Source organism: Lissotriton helveticus, chromosome 3_1 (genome assembly GCF_964261635.1).
Source record: "Lissotriton helveticus chromosome 3_1, aLisHel1.1, whole genome shotgun sequence".
Taxonomy (NCBI): Eukaryota; Metazoa; Chordata; class Amphibia; order Caudata; family Salamandridae; genus Lissotriton; species Lissotriton helveticus.
This window is the reverse complement of record NC_136061.1, coordinates 557999876-558017322: the sequence shown is the minus strand read 5'-3', so window position 1 is coordinate 558017322 and position 17447 is coordinate 557999876. Positions and strand designations below refer to the sequence as shown.

The following is a 17447-nucleotide window of genomic DNA, read 5'->3' as shown; positions in this document are numbered from 1 at the left end:
GTGTCAACATCAGGACCAAACAGTCTATCAGGATTGACGGGCTGATTGAGTATGGTCGTTTGAATGTCCGGTTTAAACCCTGATATGCGTAGCCACGCTTGGCGTCTCAGCATGACGCTAGTGTTAATAGCCCTAGCTGCTGTGTCAGCGGCATCAAGTGCACACTTTATGGCTGCGTTGGAGATGAGTTTGCCCTCCTCTATAAGCAGTTTGGTAGCCTCTTGAAACTGCGAAGGCAGGTGTTCTAAAACTTGCTCAAGGGTGTCGTAATGCGCCCTATCATAACGTGCCAATAGTGCCTGTGTATTCGCAATACGCCAGAAATTTGCGGCTTGCGCAGCTACCCTTTTGCCCCCTGCCTCAAGCACTTTAGACTCCTTGTCTGGGGGAGGAGCTTCACCCGTCGTCTGGGAGTTTGCCCGTTTGCGGGCATTCGCGACCACAAGAGAGTCTAGTGGCAACTGTCCCCGAATGTATGCAGGGTCTGCAGGTGCTGGTCTGTATTTCTTTTCGATGCGTGGATTGACCACCCTCGCCCTGGTAGGCTCTTTAAAGATGTCCGCAGCATGCTTAAGGACACCTTTGAGCATAGGTAGTGTTTTTACTGTCCTTTCGGAGACTGAAAAAGTGTCAAACAGAAAATCGTCCTCCACTGGGTCAGCATGCATGTCCACATCATGATTAGCAGCTGCCCGTTCAATGAGTGCATGAAAACCTGCAGAGTCTTCTGTTGTGGATGCACGTGCACTGAAAGGCTGTGGGTCCTGCCCCACAATCTGTATCCCTTGGTCGCCTATGTCGTCATAGGAATCCTGCTGTGCATCGGGTTCATTGATGGGGAAAGTGTACTGGTCATCTTGTCCATATTCCTCTCCCTCAGAGTGTTCGGGGGAAGGTGTCGGACTCCTTCTAGGAGGAGGCTGGATAGGTTCAATCAGGACTGGAGCGTCCTGTGCAAGCCTCTTCTTCTTCAGTGGGATAACATAAGAGTCCACTGGGTGGGAAGTGATCTTCCTCTTGTAAAGGGTCAACGTGCCCGTGTTTGCGTCGATAAAACGCTCCGAATCGTCTCCTGAGTCGAGTTGTCGACCCGATACTCCAGCAGACGTGGACGAGTCCGATGTCTTTGGCGCCGTCTTTGGCGCAAAGGCCTTTGGAGCCTCCTTCGGCGGCAGAAGGAAGAGAAGTTTGCTAGCAGGCTTCGCCGGCATGTCCATCGGTTTCTGGTGCGACTGCGCCGGAGCCGACGTCGTAGAGGCCTTATCCCGAATTCTCTGGAGTGAATCGGCGATGAGGGATGCGTCACTCACGGCGGCACTTGGCGCCGACGAGGAGGCCTTCACCTTGCCTTCGGAACCGACATCTTGTGGGCCCTTCGGAGTCATAGACGTCGATGCTGCAGCCGTAGACACCGAGTCCTTGGACCGATGTGTTGAGCTTCCGCTCTTCGATCCGTGGGATCGCACAGGCTCCGTGTCAACCACGCGTCCGACTAACGACGTCCCAGTCGGTACCGGAGTCTTGTCGCTGGCTTTGGCGGACTTTGACGGCGTCGTCCCGGTCGACCCGTGCCGGACGACCTTCTTAGAGGATGCCTCCACCGTGGACGACTTCGGCACTGTCGAATCGACAGTCTTCTTCGACTTCTGTGGACCGGAGGCCGACGGAGTCGATGAGGTAGCAGGCTTTGGTGTTTTCGGTGGAACGCCGCCATCTTAGATGCACTCGAATCCGTTAGTTTCGGTTTCGTTTTCGTGTCGGCCATTTTAGGTGTAGTCGATACCGTTTGTTTCGGTTTCGGTTTCGATACGGGCTGCGTAGCAAGTATGTCCGTGGACGGGCCTGAAGGCGGGGCCGTGGCTTGCGGTACGGGGTCTTGGGTAAGGCCGAGTGGCGATCCCGTGACCCGAGCCTGATCCGCGTAACCTTCGGGGCATAGCTCATCCCCTGAGCTATCTTCCGCGGCCCCATAAACTTCTTCGACGTCCCCTACCTCGTCGACGTATTCAAGGCCTTGATCCACGACTCCGTCGTCGTCTTCCGGATCCGCCTCGACCTCCGTCGCGGGCGGCGAGATTTCAAGATGATGGCTTAGGCCCTCTTCTTCCTGTTCACCGAAGATGTTCTCTGGAGCCGGGGCCGCCTGTCTGGCCTCGAGGCGCACCGCGCGCCGAAGCTTGAGCGTCTTCTTTGACCTGAATCTGGAGCAGGCCTTGCAGCTGTCCTCGTCATGGTCTGGCGAAAGGCATTTGTTACAGACCGGGTGCACGTCGATATGTGGGTATTTGGACCCACAGACGGGACAGTATTTAAACGGGCTCCGCTCCATGCTGAAAAGTTCTGGTCGTGTTGCGATGAGAAGGCCTCGATGTCCGAAGAGTGATACGACTCCGCAGATTCCGACTCAAAGAGACGGAAGAACTCAAGACCGTACGCAAACAATACCGACGTAATGAAACTAAGGCCTTTTGGCCGTAAAAAAGCTAGTTTTCTCGGCTCCGACAGAGAGACGTTGAGACCGCATCCGAACCCAATGGCGGAAAAAAACAATCTGGGGATGGAGCCGATGCCCATGCGCACTGTAGTCCAGGGGAGGAGCCACCTATCTCAGGATACTTCGAAGACTCTTCCAGGACAACAATGTGCGATCATCCGGACCCAACACTAGGCGGCGATCTAATGCAACAGATATGAATTTAGCAGCCCACATGCCTCGAACACATAGTTTGAAACACATGCAATAACTCTCCCTTCCAACTATTTAAGTAGACTGCTGCCGACGGTAGGAAACTGGGTTTTTGATTGCAGTAGTGCCTCCCACCTTTTACCTGGTATTTGATGCAACTTTGACTGAAGTGCACTAGGTTACTGCTAAACAAGTCCCCAGTGACTGTGTACCTTCCGTAAAATAAGACAACTGGTCATTTGATCCCCAAGTGACTAGGCCTTTAGCACCTATGCAAGACCCTAGTAAACTGTACCTCTGGTGCCTAGGGCATAGGCACTAAAGAGGGTACCTAATATCTGCAGCATATCTTGTGCCACTCCAAGGGACCCAGCACCAAATGTCTACATACTGCCACTGCAGGTCCGGTGACAAGGTGCTCTAAAAAGTGAAACCACGACATGCCACACACTTGTGTGCCATATCCCCTAAGACTGCATGTAATATTTGTAAGTCACCTCTACAGCAGGCCTTACAGTCCTAAGGCAGGGTACATTATATTACATGTGTGAACATATCTGCATGAGCAGATATGACCGTGTGCTGGCCAGTTGAATTACTGCCAGTACAAGTGAACAAGGAAGCCATTTCACATATATGTACTGGACAATGGTCAAAAACGAGTTCCCCAGTGACATGATGACTTCACTGAAACAAGAGGTGTTTGGTATCAAACATCTCATATTAATAACACTGATTCCAATGATGGATTTATTAATACATGCACCCAGAGGGCACCTTAAAGATGCCCCCGGAAAACCTACCAACTACTAGTGTGATAGCTGACTGCTCTTAGTCAGCCTGCCACTAGAGATGAATTTCTGACCGCCTAGGGCGAGAGTCTTTGCTCTCAGGTCAGAAACAAAGCCTGCTCGGGCAGAGGGCGTTTACACCACCAACCACAGGATGACCTGCCTTTGGTATGCAGATCTGGCTTCTCTCACAGGAGAGGATGCCGACCGCCCTCCCCATTGACCAGGGCCCATTTTGCGCCTGGCCAAGGTGGGAAAATTAGTAGTCAGATAGGCATGCTCACCTTCAGGCTAGTACTATCCCAAAGGTGGGTTACTTTTCAGAGTCTGTGATCTTTGTGATGGCAAACCACATGACCACAGGAAGTGGTCATACAAGGGACGTAGTGACCCCAGGTGTAGGTAGCCCATTGGCTACTACTCAACACTTAACTAACACCCTTAAATGCAGTATTTAAAGAAGCGCCCGACACCAGAAAAGCAGATCCTGCCAACCTGAAAGAAGAAGACAGTTGTGAAGAGTCCAAAGAAGCAAGAACAGAAGCCCCAGCAACTGAAGAAGCAAGAACAGAAGCCCAGGAACTGACTTGGTGCCAAGCCTGCCCGCCAGCGAGCTGACTTGGACAATTGCGCAAAAAGACGACTTGTTCTGCAGCTGCTGTGTCTGCAAAGCCTGGGAGAACTGCCAGCCCTTCACCCAAGAACCAGGAAAATCCTGTGAAACAGTGGAGTTGCTCCCCTGCCTCTGGTAGGCACCAAAGACTGAGCTGTAAGATTCCAAGACTTCAAAAACCTGATGCCAGAAAGCACCACTTCACCCAAGCCGCCTAGCCCGAGCTGAAGAGGGCAAGCTGTGTCAACGTGGTCCCCAGACCCTCCAGACTCAAAGCCCACCTTGGGTTTCCAGCCTTCGACTTCACAATGCCACCTGCAGCCTCTGTTTACAAGAACCCGTCAACCGTAACCACGCCAGGTGACAAAAGCCCAATGACTATGAATACCACTGCACAAGTCACCCCGGACCGAGAAGAGAACAAATGGTGTGCCACACCCCAAGCATTGCGAGGCCTGAAACACCCCCATTGGTTCAGCCTCACGGGCACGCCACTTGGATGTGGGAGCAAAGATCCTAGAGTTTAGCCCGGGGCAAAGGAGGATCTGATTTAGCCCATAAGTTTAACCAACAGGGGCAGCCTGGAGGAACCAATAGCTGGGCAGGTAAGTTTGAGGGCGGCCGGAATGCAGGGGTGCCTTTTGAGGTCAGATTTCACCTTACAGGTTCATTCGCTGTGGGGCGGGGGTCTTCATGCAGAGGCTGCAGGCGACTTCAGGGTAACGATAACCTACGGTGGACTCTTACTCTGGAGCGCTTGGGGGACCACGCTGGGACCAGTGGGCCACTTGGACCGGGGCCACAGGCATCAGGTACAGTAGTGGTTCCAGGTGTTTGGTTTCTTTGTCCTCAGCATGCTTAGAGTCTTTCTTTGTGGATTCTTCTGAACAGAGCTGCTGTTAAAATGAGATTCGGTCTTTGTTGAAGGCAGTCAGTCCCCCCAGGGGTTCCGGAGGTCACTGACTGCAGGACAAGGCGATTTTTGGCACAAGATCTCTGGAAACTGCAGATGGGCTGATAGTGCGTTCTTCTTCGTAGTTTGCGGGAATCTGCCTTTTGGATTCAGGGCTGCCCCCTAAATACTGCATTTCGGGGGCACTTTAGGGGTCTCAAGGTCAATAGCCAATGGGCTACTGACCTTAGGATGATTACACCCTTGGTAGACTCACCCCACGTAGGGGCGTGGGCACAATCCCTAACAATGATTGGAGATGGCAGGCACTGAAGAGTGGGCTTCACCTCACTTCCACCACCTGAGGGGTGGGGTTGGCAGAGGTGGGCACACCTCCTGGGATGTTCTAACATTTCCCAACTGTCCTCCTGTCGAAAAAGGGATGAGACAGGAAGGGGACCTGCTCCTGATAGCTGGAGTGGCTGGACGACAAACGTAAGTTTAACTGAGGCAAAACCCAAGTCATCAAGTAAGGATTATGTCACAGTTAAACGGAAGTTTGTCTTAAGTTTAATTTAAGACCAAAATTTAAGATTAACTGAGACAAAATCCTAATTTTAGTACTCCTAAATGCCTTCTGTAAATACCAAAAGTTGTAAAGTTAGGATTTTGTCTCAGATTACTTTTGTGAATCAGGCCCACCGTATTTGACTTCTATGCACCCATTGTACATTAAGCATTGTGGAGACTTTAATCACTCAAAATCTATCTCGTAGTATACGGTTCTAACCTCCATAGCTGCATTAACAGCGGTGTCCGTGCCGATACTGAAGTCTGTACCAGGAACATTGTTACTTATAGTGGCAGGGATAACACACATAGCTATGCACAGTTCCTCATAAAGTCCACGTGCTTCAACCAGCTGTAGTACACCCTCATAAGCCTGCAAAATAAAAGAAACCTTAGTTAATAAATTACTTTCATTATTTGTTTCATAGCCATACGGAACAAATATGCCCTGTATTTTGCATATGTACTCATTTAAAAATAGGGTACAGTGAACATAGAATCATTTGTTGCATTTAGAATATACTACTTAAGGAAACAGACGGAAAGGTTAAAATAGAAGGTTGAGGAGTAGAGGCAACAGGGGATCAGAATTAGAAATAGCACATTCTATTTCATTAGAGGTCTGAGCAGTTCACAAACACCACATTTGTTCACAAAGCAAACAATATCTCAGTTTTAGAATTCAGACATTTGCAATTTTCCAGACCATAGAACTTTATTATTCATGTTATAATGTCAGAATCTGCATATCACTTTTTACCACTAGTATGGTGTTTTTGTGCTTTCTTAATCTGGGAACAATTTATATGCAGTTCTAGAATTTCCATCAATTGGTTTGGTAAAGTGATATGATTACAATTGGTTGAATGAATTTAGTAGATATTTGTTAAATGTCTGGTTAAGTCATTGTTCTTTTCATTTAATGATATAGTAAAACGAGTCTGTTCCTGTTGGGAATAATATATATATTTATCTAATACCCACATAACATACTTAGTTCCAATTCTCATCAGCACTGTCTCAAATCCACAGAGTAATCCTACTTCTCCTAGCAGAAGCTGGCAGCCAGGTCCTCGACGTGCTTCCCTCTCCTTCACAGAGTGCCCCCCTTCACAGATAATATTCCCATCCTTCACCAAGGCTCCCACTATGTCCTTGACAACAGCTGTGCAGACACTTAGAGGTCTTTGCTCCTTTTTCCCTATTGTACAAGCCTTCTCCGTTCTTCCTCTATAATTAGCTGACAAAGGGCATTCCCCACTCAAGGAGCTGCCTATAGTACACCTATTTCTGTTCTTTTATGCATATGCTGCATTTCTATGGTTGCCTACACTTACTTGTACTGCAATTTTGCATTTTAGCCCATAAAAGGCACTGTGCCCCATTTTGGTTTTGCTCATGCTGCATTTCTCGATTACATTTAAAGGCCTCACAGTAGCCACTCGAGGCAGAAGGAGCCTGGTTGTAAAACACGCACATGTGTGTGTCTGCTCTTCTGCCTTGGTTAGCCAACACACATTGGTAACTAAAAATACATTTCATCCTGTTCCTCAGCCCTGCAGTGTCTGATGTGTTCCTTTCATCATTCCAAGGGGGGAGGAGGGGTAGGGAAGGGGGGGTTTGCAGGTATTATTTCCTGACAGTTACTGCTTAAGAGTTATGTGCCTGAGTTAGGCCCATGCAGCAATGCTGCGCATTTTTTACATTGTCCTCTTCCTGCACAATAACATTTTTGCTGTGACCTTTTGCACATATTCGCGTGTGTGACAATGTTGGATTAGTTTCTCTGCAACTGCTTTGCTTATACATCTAGCTTCGCGCAATATTTTCATGATGCCGCAAACACTGAGGACAAGGCCTTTACGCACAATGTACAAATGCCGTTCTATCTTCATCCACGGTGCAACAGAGCTATCTACAAAGCCATAACAATGCTAATCTGCATATACATTGCCAGGATGCCTTTTTACTATAAAGAATCATTTTTGGGGGTTACTAGAGGAGACACTTCTGCTGACATCGAAAGATCCTGCATGCTGAGGTTTTGCCAAGCAGCTGCCGGACATCTTCGTAAAGGGAGTCGAATTTGTGACCAAGACTTAGTCCTACATTCTTTCCTGCCAGGTAATGGGGGTGGCTCATCCAGTGGGGGGATTATTGGCTGTACACCTACTTACACTCTAGACATACAGAGTAGGGATTGCATAGTAGGAGTATGCCCGATTACTACCTAGTATTATATACCTGCATATATACACCATTAGCACCATGGTTGAACTATATCTGTTATTTACACTTTTGGTGCTGGTAATCACTTTCATCTGCTTCCGACTATTGATTATCGCAGCACATCAATTCTATACAAGAATAACATTGGTTCAATAAATATATTGAAAACGTCCCACAGTGTATTCTCTGTAAATTGCTCTGAGAACAAGAGTGCATGAGATACTGAGCGAAAAAGTTCTTGATCTGTTACCATGATCCCGGAGGGTCAGGGTTGTCATTTTCAGTGGCTGCCAGAAATCATTTGCTCCTTGTTCGGGTTTGGGGGCTTAAGGTGGCACTGTGAGCTCGCTGGTCTTTAGGGCAGCATATACCCTGTGGGAGCTAGGTAATCAATCTACAGACCTCACCCAAAGTTTATGTTGTGCACAAACACACAGATCCTACGGATTAGTGGGAACTACACAACAGAGGGATTGCCAGTCGTTTAGACTATTTGCAAGCATTTCTCCCATCACCTCTGTGTTTGAGATAAGGTACTAAGTGACTATGGGTATGCCCAGACAAGGGTCCCTTGTTTGCCGTGTCCCAGAAGTCAAGCTATATCTCACTGATGAGGCTTAACATGGCTGAAATCTGCCTGGGGTTACTTTTGACATGGATGTGGTATAGATGGGTGCAATAAACGGCATTACAATTTTACATTGAGTTGCGTGGGCGGTTGTGGATAGCCTGCAGGTTATTTTCAAATCGTTTTCTTAGGGCTCGCCTGAGCCAGTGCATGCGCTGCTCCGGCGAGACATTTAGTGAGTGGGCTTTAAAAAGCCAACCACAGCTTTTTGTGTGGCCTAGAGCGTGCGGTTACGCGCACAGTTACGAGCAGAGGCGCAATCTGGCTTTCCTCTCTCGTCATGGATCATTAAGTGCATCGCTCGCGGACACCGTTGCAGCCTGTGATCGCGATTACTTTCACTTTGACGGCCGTGTCATTTTCATGGCTGCGCGGCCAATGCTTGTTTTCCGCGCTTCTTGTTTTGATTGACAGCGTGACGTCCATGTTGCGCGAGCAGCAGCATGGCCGGGTGCCAGCTGCATACCTCGCATTCCTTCCGCGGCCGTTTTTAATGACACCAGCCGCTTTGAAACAGGCTTGGTACAGGGCTGTGAAGTGTTCTATTAAACGCCGATAAAGGTAAATAAAAACCAGTTTTAAAGGTTACTGTAGTGTTGGCGTGTTCTTACATTGAGAAAACACAGGTTTTTCAAAACTGCTTGTTTGATTAATTTAAAGTAGCTCTTTCTGTGATGCTTTGTAGGATGAGTGGGGGATGGGTGTCGCTTTTGAGGGGATAGTTGCTGTGGACTGAATGCCTGCTCCGCTGTTATCTGCTCTCCCTCTTGGCTCGGGCTTCTCGTTAATAAGCACATTAGTTACACAGAGCCAGCCCCACGTTCAGGGATGACTTCATAAATACAAAGCCGTGTCAGTCCGGGCCTGGCAGGGCTCTGCAGGACATGGCAGAGGCGGCTGCTCTTCATCAGCTGCAGCCGGCTTGTCAGGAGCAAGAGGCATAGCGCCGCCTAGCGTTCAGTTCTAGTTAAGACAATCTAGCATGTTATTGCTTTGAGATTGATGTAACACCATTTACAAACTTCTAAAGTAAGCACGTAGTCTTTCGTTTCTGCCATCACCTCATCCCTTCATTGAATATTCTGCTCTTCACTTCTGGAAGCAACTGAGTGAGGCAAGTCAAACGGCGCCCCAACCCACGCATCCTTCAACGGTCCGGCCAACCCCACCCCATTCCAGGGCCACTACTTCTTCAAGCGAGCCCACAAATAAATTAACAGAGAGACGCCTGTGAGCAGCTACTTGATAGCTTTGATTACTTCATTAATCTCTCGGCCCATAGAGCAGTTTCTGCTGACGGCCCTGCCCACGGGGTTGCAGCTTGCATCTGGCACTTTGGAGAGTGAACTGAAAAATGTCACCCTGGTGACTATCTGAAAGTAGTGTCTGTCTGTTGCCTTGACAGTGTCCACTGCAGGATTCTCCGTAGGCGTCGTTAATACTTATAGTGTTGGGACGAGTTTATCTGTGCCTTTATCAGCCATCGGTTAAGGCTGTTCCTACCTACTCCCTCTCACATGAAGGCGCACGCAACCTGTCAATTGTAACAAACATTGCCAAAGCCAATAAGCCTAGCTCTTTAATTGTAAATAAAACATAAATATGTTTGCAACCTGAAACTTAGCTTTATGTAGGTTTGTGTGTGTGTGTGTGTGGGGGGGGGGTGGTTGTGTGTGTGTTAGAGAGAGAAAAGGATGCTAGTACGAGGATCAGTAGAAAGCACCATTAATTGAATGACCATGGGATCTGACAACTGAACAACTGAAATGTTAAGTGGGTAGGCAGGTGTGCAGGTGTGCAGTTGTGCAGTTTGAGACACTTTAAGCACTACTCACGAAGGCTGATATACAACACACTTCTTATTATCCTTCTAAAATATTCCCACACACATTCAGTCTCATGTTCATCCATTTTTGCAACTTCATTCACGGGGTTTCATCTTTCAACCAGGCTCTTGTCGCAGCTTTTCAATCTTGCATCTTAACATGAATTCATCATGTAGCTTCTTTTCTGTCCGAAGGCCAAATGTGCACGTTAACCTCCTCAGTTTTTATGACATATTCCTCCACATTCTCACCATACCTCTGTTCACTTACACCAAAATAAAACCTCCGTAGAGTGGCCTTCACCTTGGGTAATTAATGTAGGGTGACCAGATTTTCAGAATTAAAAACCGGGACGGGCACAAACATAGAACAAGCATTTGCAATGCAATAGGTCTCACAATGACATTATTTTGAGCTATTGACATTGTAAATGGCAATGCCTTTAAAAAAATTAAAAGGCATTGTTATTTACAATACCAAAAGCAGCACCTATTGCATTGCATAGCGCGGTGCCCGTGAGTTGGGTGGGTCTCGCTTTTGGGACCTTATACGTTTTTAATTATGCAGCCCAATATCCTTGGCGCAACAACATCAACTGTTGCATGGCTAAACACTTATAAGGTCCCAACGGCGAGAACTATTGGCTGTGCCAATGCTTGTTAAACCTTGTAAATAGCCAAGATACAATATGGCGTGCTTGAGTGTTTGATATGGCTTAATATATTGCAATGGTTCGAAGATGTATGGTGCTGTCGTATGCAGGAGGAGTGCTACTAAGTTGGCAACTGGCTGCAAACTAGATCAATGTCTGAAGAGTTTGTGTGGCAATACAAATGTAAATCTACATGCTGTACTTGACACCGAAGAAAATGTCCAAACAAATGGTCACCAATTTCCAAATGTGAAAGATGTATTTATATAAAGAGGTTATTTTATGTGTTGATTGGTTGCCCCATTGCACAAGAATTCTAGAATGAGGTCTGCCTTCACTGTTCCTCCACACTGGAGTTACATATTTTTAAGTCTTTGCTCATGATATTGTTTAAAAACTTTTCTTCTGCAAAGGTATAAAACAATTTTGAAAACTTTTGGAAAGTAAGAGCTTTGATCATATCCAAATCCATGTTTCTCAAAAACTGGAACTCTATTATGAAATTTTAATAGACAATAGGTGACTGCAAAATACATCAGCAGTGCACCTGGAACTTTGCATCACCTTCAATGCAAGCAAAAAGTGTGGAATGTTTTTCTTTGGGCAACATTCAATTTTTTTACGCTAAGATTTAGTTTTTCTAATTTTTGTTCATATTCTAATCTCTTTTGATTTACTGTATGAAGGTTAACATTTAACAAAATATCCTTGGGGAAAACCCAACTGGAAAATGTTAAGTGGGTACATGGGAAGATTGTCATTTCTATTGTCAATACCATTCCACTATTATGAGGCTGAGTTGTCCTCGGCCCAGCTTGCAGAGCCATAGTAGGATGGACCACAGGACACCAGCGGTAAACAACCCCAACAACAACAACTGTGGCTCAGTAGCCCTCGTCTGCCTTGTCTCCGAACAAGGTCTGAAAAATGGGCTCTTCATTCCACCATTGTATTTTGTGCAGACACAGCACTTCACCAGCCTTAGATCCTCACAGACTCCAGACACTTGTGATGACTGTCTTGCAAAGCATTCATGAAAATGATGCATCTGTAACCGTGAACTTGGGACTAGAACAATACATGACTCCATTATTCCCAGTTTCATTTTCATTCTCATCGCCTGAGAGACTGACTATGGTAAAGGGGAAAAGGCTTCTAACATGCATAACTCTGTGATTGTATTAATTGTAGCTCTAAGAAGGCCTGGGGCAGTTGAGTAAAGCCTGGCCCTGCTCTCCCATACCCATCTGTAGATGCAAGAGAAGACCAACAGTGTGCCAGCCACATCAGCACAACTTGGTCTCAACATCCACAGTGGAAAAACTATTAATGTGTGCAAGACCCCAGGAAAAGCTGCGAAACCCAAAAGGAGTCAAATGTTTGAAGGAAATCTTGTACCACTGTTACAGCAGTACTATCATTCCGGGCATTGAAATCACCTTGAAGAGTCAAATTAAGGGTGCAAAAGTAGAATTCGGCACAGGAAAAAAAAGTGCCAAGAGGGTGTCTTATCCTTGATTAGGGGGCGGTGTATCATTTGCTTGGGAAGGATGACGCAATAACGCTTCAAAGTTTACAAGCAGTTGTACAATTTAGATGTTCTTTAAAAGTCACTAGAACACTGAAGTACCCTTTTTTAGAATGATTTTATACTCTTCTGGGATTGAGGTCTCAAAGTAAGGAATCAAATCTTCATCTTAACAGATTTTAGTAATTAACAAGTCCAAATTATTAGAAATTAAAAGGGCAAACATGTCCTCCCAATGAGCTGGCAGGGAACATATGTTTAGAAGAGCAGCAGACAGCAAGTCTGACCCAGTTTTTAAAAACTCAGAGGCTGGTGTTTCCTTATCAGGCGTGAGTTAAGGGCAAATATTTGGAGTAAAAAATCAATATGATCTCCCCAACTGTCTAATAAATTTAGGACATGTCAATTCTCTACAGACTCCGGCTTCATGTCGTAATGGGATTAGGAAACTTAATTGAGCTTAATACATTCTGAGAACCTCCCTGGCAGCATAGGGTGAGCATTCCTCATCAACCACACAAACGTAGCACAGACAGGCACAAATTTGTTTGCCTTTGAAGAGATATTCATTAAATAGGGCTAGGTCAGCAGAAGAGTTCCCAAAATGGTGGTGCAACACACAAAATAACAAGCCACTCTATGTTGGTGGCCATTTGGTGGGACATGATGAAACTCACAAAAAAAATAATAATAAGGTAAATCTGAGTACAATGCTATCAGGAGAGCTAGAAAAGACTTATCTTAGCAGATAGTTCACTGACAACAAAAAAACAATGAGAGTGTAAACAGTGATAAGAATTCTGAATAATCTTAAGGAAGCAAATTAAAGAATAACATAGCATTCAGTCTGAAGCTTGTCAAATGTTCCAGCACCCTCCCTTAAACTGGTTCGGTCGGCTGGACACATACTCAAATGTAAAAAAAAGGCTGGCTTTCCAAATTGATTGTCAGGCATGTAGAATGTACAATAAAAAAACAACCACAAAATGTCAGCACTGTGATGGTTCACAATTGTACATTTCTCGTGTTATGCACTAATGCTCAAGTGAAAATCTTCAACAGTTTATGATGTTTTTAAAATGCTGGGATAAATGACACGTAGGGATTATTTTAACATTTACCATTGCTTTCTCATTCCAACTATGATCTTCACAGACTGCCTCGAAATATGTACAATACACATTTTCTCATTAATGCAAAATTTTAATTTCTTGTGTAGTGTTATAGTATAAATAGTGCAGGATACAGATATATTTGTTAAAAAACAAAAACACAGGAGAGTTAATAGGCATCAGAGCAGAGAGTTTGACTCCGAAGGTTCGCTCTGGGTATACCACCATCCCTTGCTTTGTAAACAGATGGACATTCTAACGTATTTCATCCTTTTAAATGACCATTGGACCATAGGAGCCAAGGAACAAAGTTTCCTTTCTAGGGTGTAACATTACTAATTAGCTACAGAAGTGAAATGACATCATACATGTTTTTTCCCTCCAGTGCGTCAGTGTATAAAAAAGCCAGGTTATAGCTGTGAAAAAGGTAGATCATGCACCCTACCCATGAACTTCAACTATTGCTTCAAAGGATGCGCCTACCTAAGCTTGACGGACAAAGGGTATCATAACGGATTGAAACACACTTCTGGAGATCACCAGGCAACGTGATGCAGGCGTTTGTTGACCCTTAATAAAACACTAGGGATTTTCTTTCTTTTTACACTTCTAGTCACTGTCTGTGCTAATGCATTGTTTTTTATAACATAACTGCTCGCCATACTTAATATTCCAGTCTAAGGTGTAAAACAGTTTGCAACCGTACTATATTCTATACTACAACTATATAATTGTGGTATCCTCAGTACCAAAATCAGGGGCCCGCAAATATAAATAACCCTGCAAAAGATTTTGGAAGGTCAGGAGCAGTCTTAATACTGACCAGTCCCCGTGAGGGAGGTGAATGCAGGGCAGTCCTTAACATAAAGGAAAAGACAATCAATGGGTGATAAGTGACAAGGGATAAGCAGACCTGCTGGGGGAAAGGAAAGAAGGAAATGACAACCTCAAAGAAGAAAGGGCAAAGAACAGACTGACGAGCACTAGGAGGCAACAGGAATATCACAGTGGCAAACTGAGCACAAGCAGTGCTGTGCCCAGCACAGCAGTCACATTGAGCTATCTCACTGGGTCTTAATGTGCACATCACAGACCACACAAAACACTGCAGCAGACTCACCTAACACCAGAGCCATCTCAATAGGACTGAAGCCAGTGTCGGAACTGTTGACGTTTCCATCACACCTACAGGTCTGTTGGACACCATCACATTGGAGTCAACAAAAAAGGAGCAACCCACTGACAACTGAAGAGGGCAGAGCTGGACAGGGGTGGTGCTGGTAGCAGAAGAAACATGTACTGCGAAACAGTAACAAACCAGACAATCCAAATCACTGTGTTCTTCACTGTGACTGGAACCTGCAACCATGAGGCCACACACTTCTCTAGTAGCTAGAAACACTGGCTTCATCCCACTGGGATTGCAAATCATGGCATTCCTCAAGTTCCCCAACACACTAGGGGCTAGAGGGGAATGAAGAGGACAGGCCGCCCCCCCACTCAACGCACTATAAATCAACACAAGGCCTGTCCCACCGGGATCACACCCAAATCTGTAATTCCAAAACTAGAGGGGTCTCATACAATTTTATAACTCCCTCACAGACATTTTAGTCTAAGTGTTGTGGTGTATCTTGATTAAAATAACCTACCATCGTAGACCCACCCATACACAAGAAAAAAGGTGAGTACCAGCCAATGGCCCCCTTCGTGTTGCGACTGTGAGGTGCTTTCTCTCTTTTCCACACCTTTTTTCTTGTGCATGGTTGGGTCTATGATGGTAGGTTATTTTAATCAAGATACACCACAACACTTAGACTAAAATGTCTGTGAGGGAGTTATAAAATTGTATGAGACCCCTCTAGTGTTGGAATTACAGATTTGGGTGTGATCCCGGTGGGACAGGCCTTGTGTTGATTTAGAATTCCTGAAGTTTCCACAGCACCAGCAGATGTTATGAGTCCTCTCTCTCGCTAACATAATAGTTGAGAGAGCTTGGCAGAGGTATGGGCTAGAGAGATGCTGTCTCCCGTAAAAGACACAGAAACAGAGGTCTTCTGTTCCACAACATTGATGCATCATTTTTGCCAATGTGCTCAATAACACCCTTGACACAGAAGAAGGACCAAAAGATCACAAAAATGTCAGCTAATACTGCCTGGAATGGATGACTCCTGCTTCAAGATGGCGAATCATCAAATGCATACCAAAAAAATCAGAAGTCCGAACTTAAAGCAGTGTTCACTACATTACGAGTGCAAGGTAATTAAAACACTGCATGGTGATGTTTAATATGTGATATGTTAAGGATGTGTAAAGCTTTCCTCTCTCTTCCTCTCCTATAACCCATACCCTAATAAGAGTGCATTGTTTCTTAGTGACATTAAAGTGCCATTGTGGTTTCAAAAACAAGGTTGAGCAAGCTGCAAAACCAAGAACTTCGATTTAAAAGAAAGAGATGTTTTTCGACATTTGGCTTCATGCAAACACTTCTCAGGGAGAAATTTCAGTAAAAAACTAAATGCAAGAATGCAAATGAAAATGAAAATCCTCAGTGTAAAGATGATTCCACTAAAGATGTTGGATTGTAGATTCAAATTACCAGAAGACAGATTGCAAGACCCTTATTACGCAGGCGGCCATATTGTGAAGAGATCTCATGTAGAAAGCAAATATTGAAAAACTCACCTCAAATCCTCCAATTACTACTAGGGCCTGGATGTTAAATATTCTAATGTTTTCCACTATTTTTGCCATGCAGGTCTTGGGAAGCGTTCTGAAGAAAAAATAATTATTATTCAAATTAACCAAAAAAAGGGTTTCATATAAATTGCGGAGTATGTTTCCTTCAAGCACAAATAATCGGCGGTGGGTAAATTTATAGCAAAAAAACTGACTTTAAACAGAACATTTGCTGAATATGAAATAGGCTCGCAACACCTCCAAACTTCATTTTGAAATCTCATATTTAAGTGCTTATAATACAACTGTCGAGTAATTACATTTTCATAACACGGGTATTGTAATAAATAGCTTGCTTAAAAACAGTTTTCCTATTTTAGATTTCAAATGTTATGAAATTCTGGATTCATTCAGAAAGTACAACTTATTCAGTAGAGTCATTCTTCCATGCTAAACCATTCAGATACCCCCTGGAGCACGAAGGGGCATCGGACGACTTCTTCACTGCACGGAAGGATCATTTAGGATGCCAGTAACTAGTCATGGCCGGTGGTGTAACACTTTGCCTTTCTACAAGCCCACCTATTCCCACTTCCTTAAGTTTCTTTACTGTCCATCCATACCACATTTGCAGTTCTAGACACAGATTTTAGAGGGGGTCTGATTTCTGGAGAGAGTTAGAGGTTAAAGAAACAAAACACAATGGAGCAAGGAACTGGCACTTAATTCTAAATGTCAGCCTCCTCCTCCACTGGACCAGCCAAGCATTCCAGGAATACCGGGGAGAGAGCAGCTGGCCTAAACTATGGACTCCAGAAGTGGACAAAAGGTCCATGTGGTGCCCCAACAGGATATGTCTAGCCAAAATATAAAATGTAATGATTCGGGTCATGATGAAACCACGCTTTTTCAAAAGATGAGGGCAATTCTTAAGAATGCTTTTCTCTCTGTAAAAGTCGATGGAGCTCGGCAGAGAAAACACTATCTTTCTGGCTGATATAATCTAGGACGAGGATCGCAGAAATCCGAGTTATAATTTTATTGACATTGGATTCAAAGTGTTCAAAAGGCTTATGAGGCCTCACAGGTGCAACTATGTTCGACTCATAGATGATCCGCCTTGAAGGCATATAAGAGGAACACAACTCTGGAGGCAATGAGTACTAATAAGTCAGCTACAAACACAGGGTGTAACTGAAGATTATAACGAATGTATTAGACAGTTGCCTAATGGAATA

The 17447-nt window shown here is 45.1% G+C and overlaps 1 protein-coding gene across 1 annotated transcript in view; it reads right to left on the bottom strand.

The window, feature by feature from the left end:
- Nucleotides 1-17447, bottom strand: part of LOC144822694 (ATP-dependent 6-phosphofructokinase, liver type) — a 312409-nt gene that overhangs the window by 54710 nt on the left and 240252 nt on the right. Inside the window, exons 15-16 of the mRNA XM_078680480.1 lie at nt 16216-16303; nt 5773-5925 (exon numbers count right to left, since the gene is read on the bottom strand). Coding sequence (XP_078536606.1) covers nt 5773-5925; nt 16216-16303 — 241 coding nt within the window. The remainder of the gene's footprint in view (nt 1-5772; nt 5926-16215; nt 16304-17447) is intronic.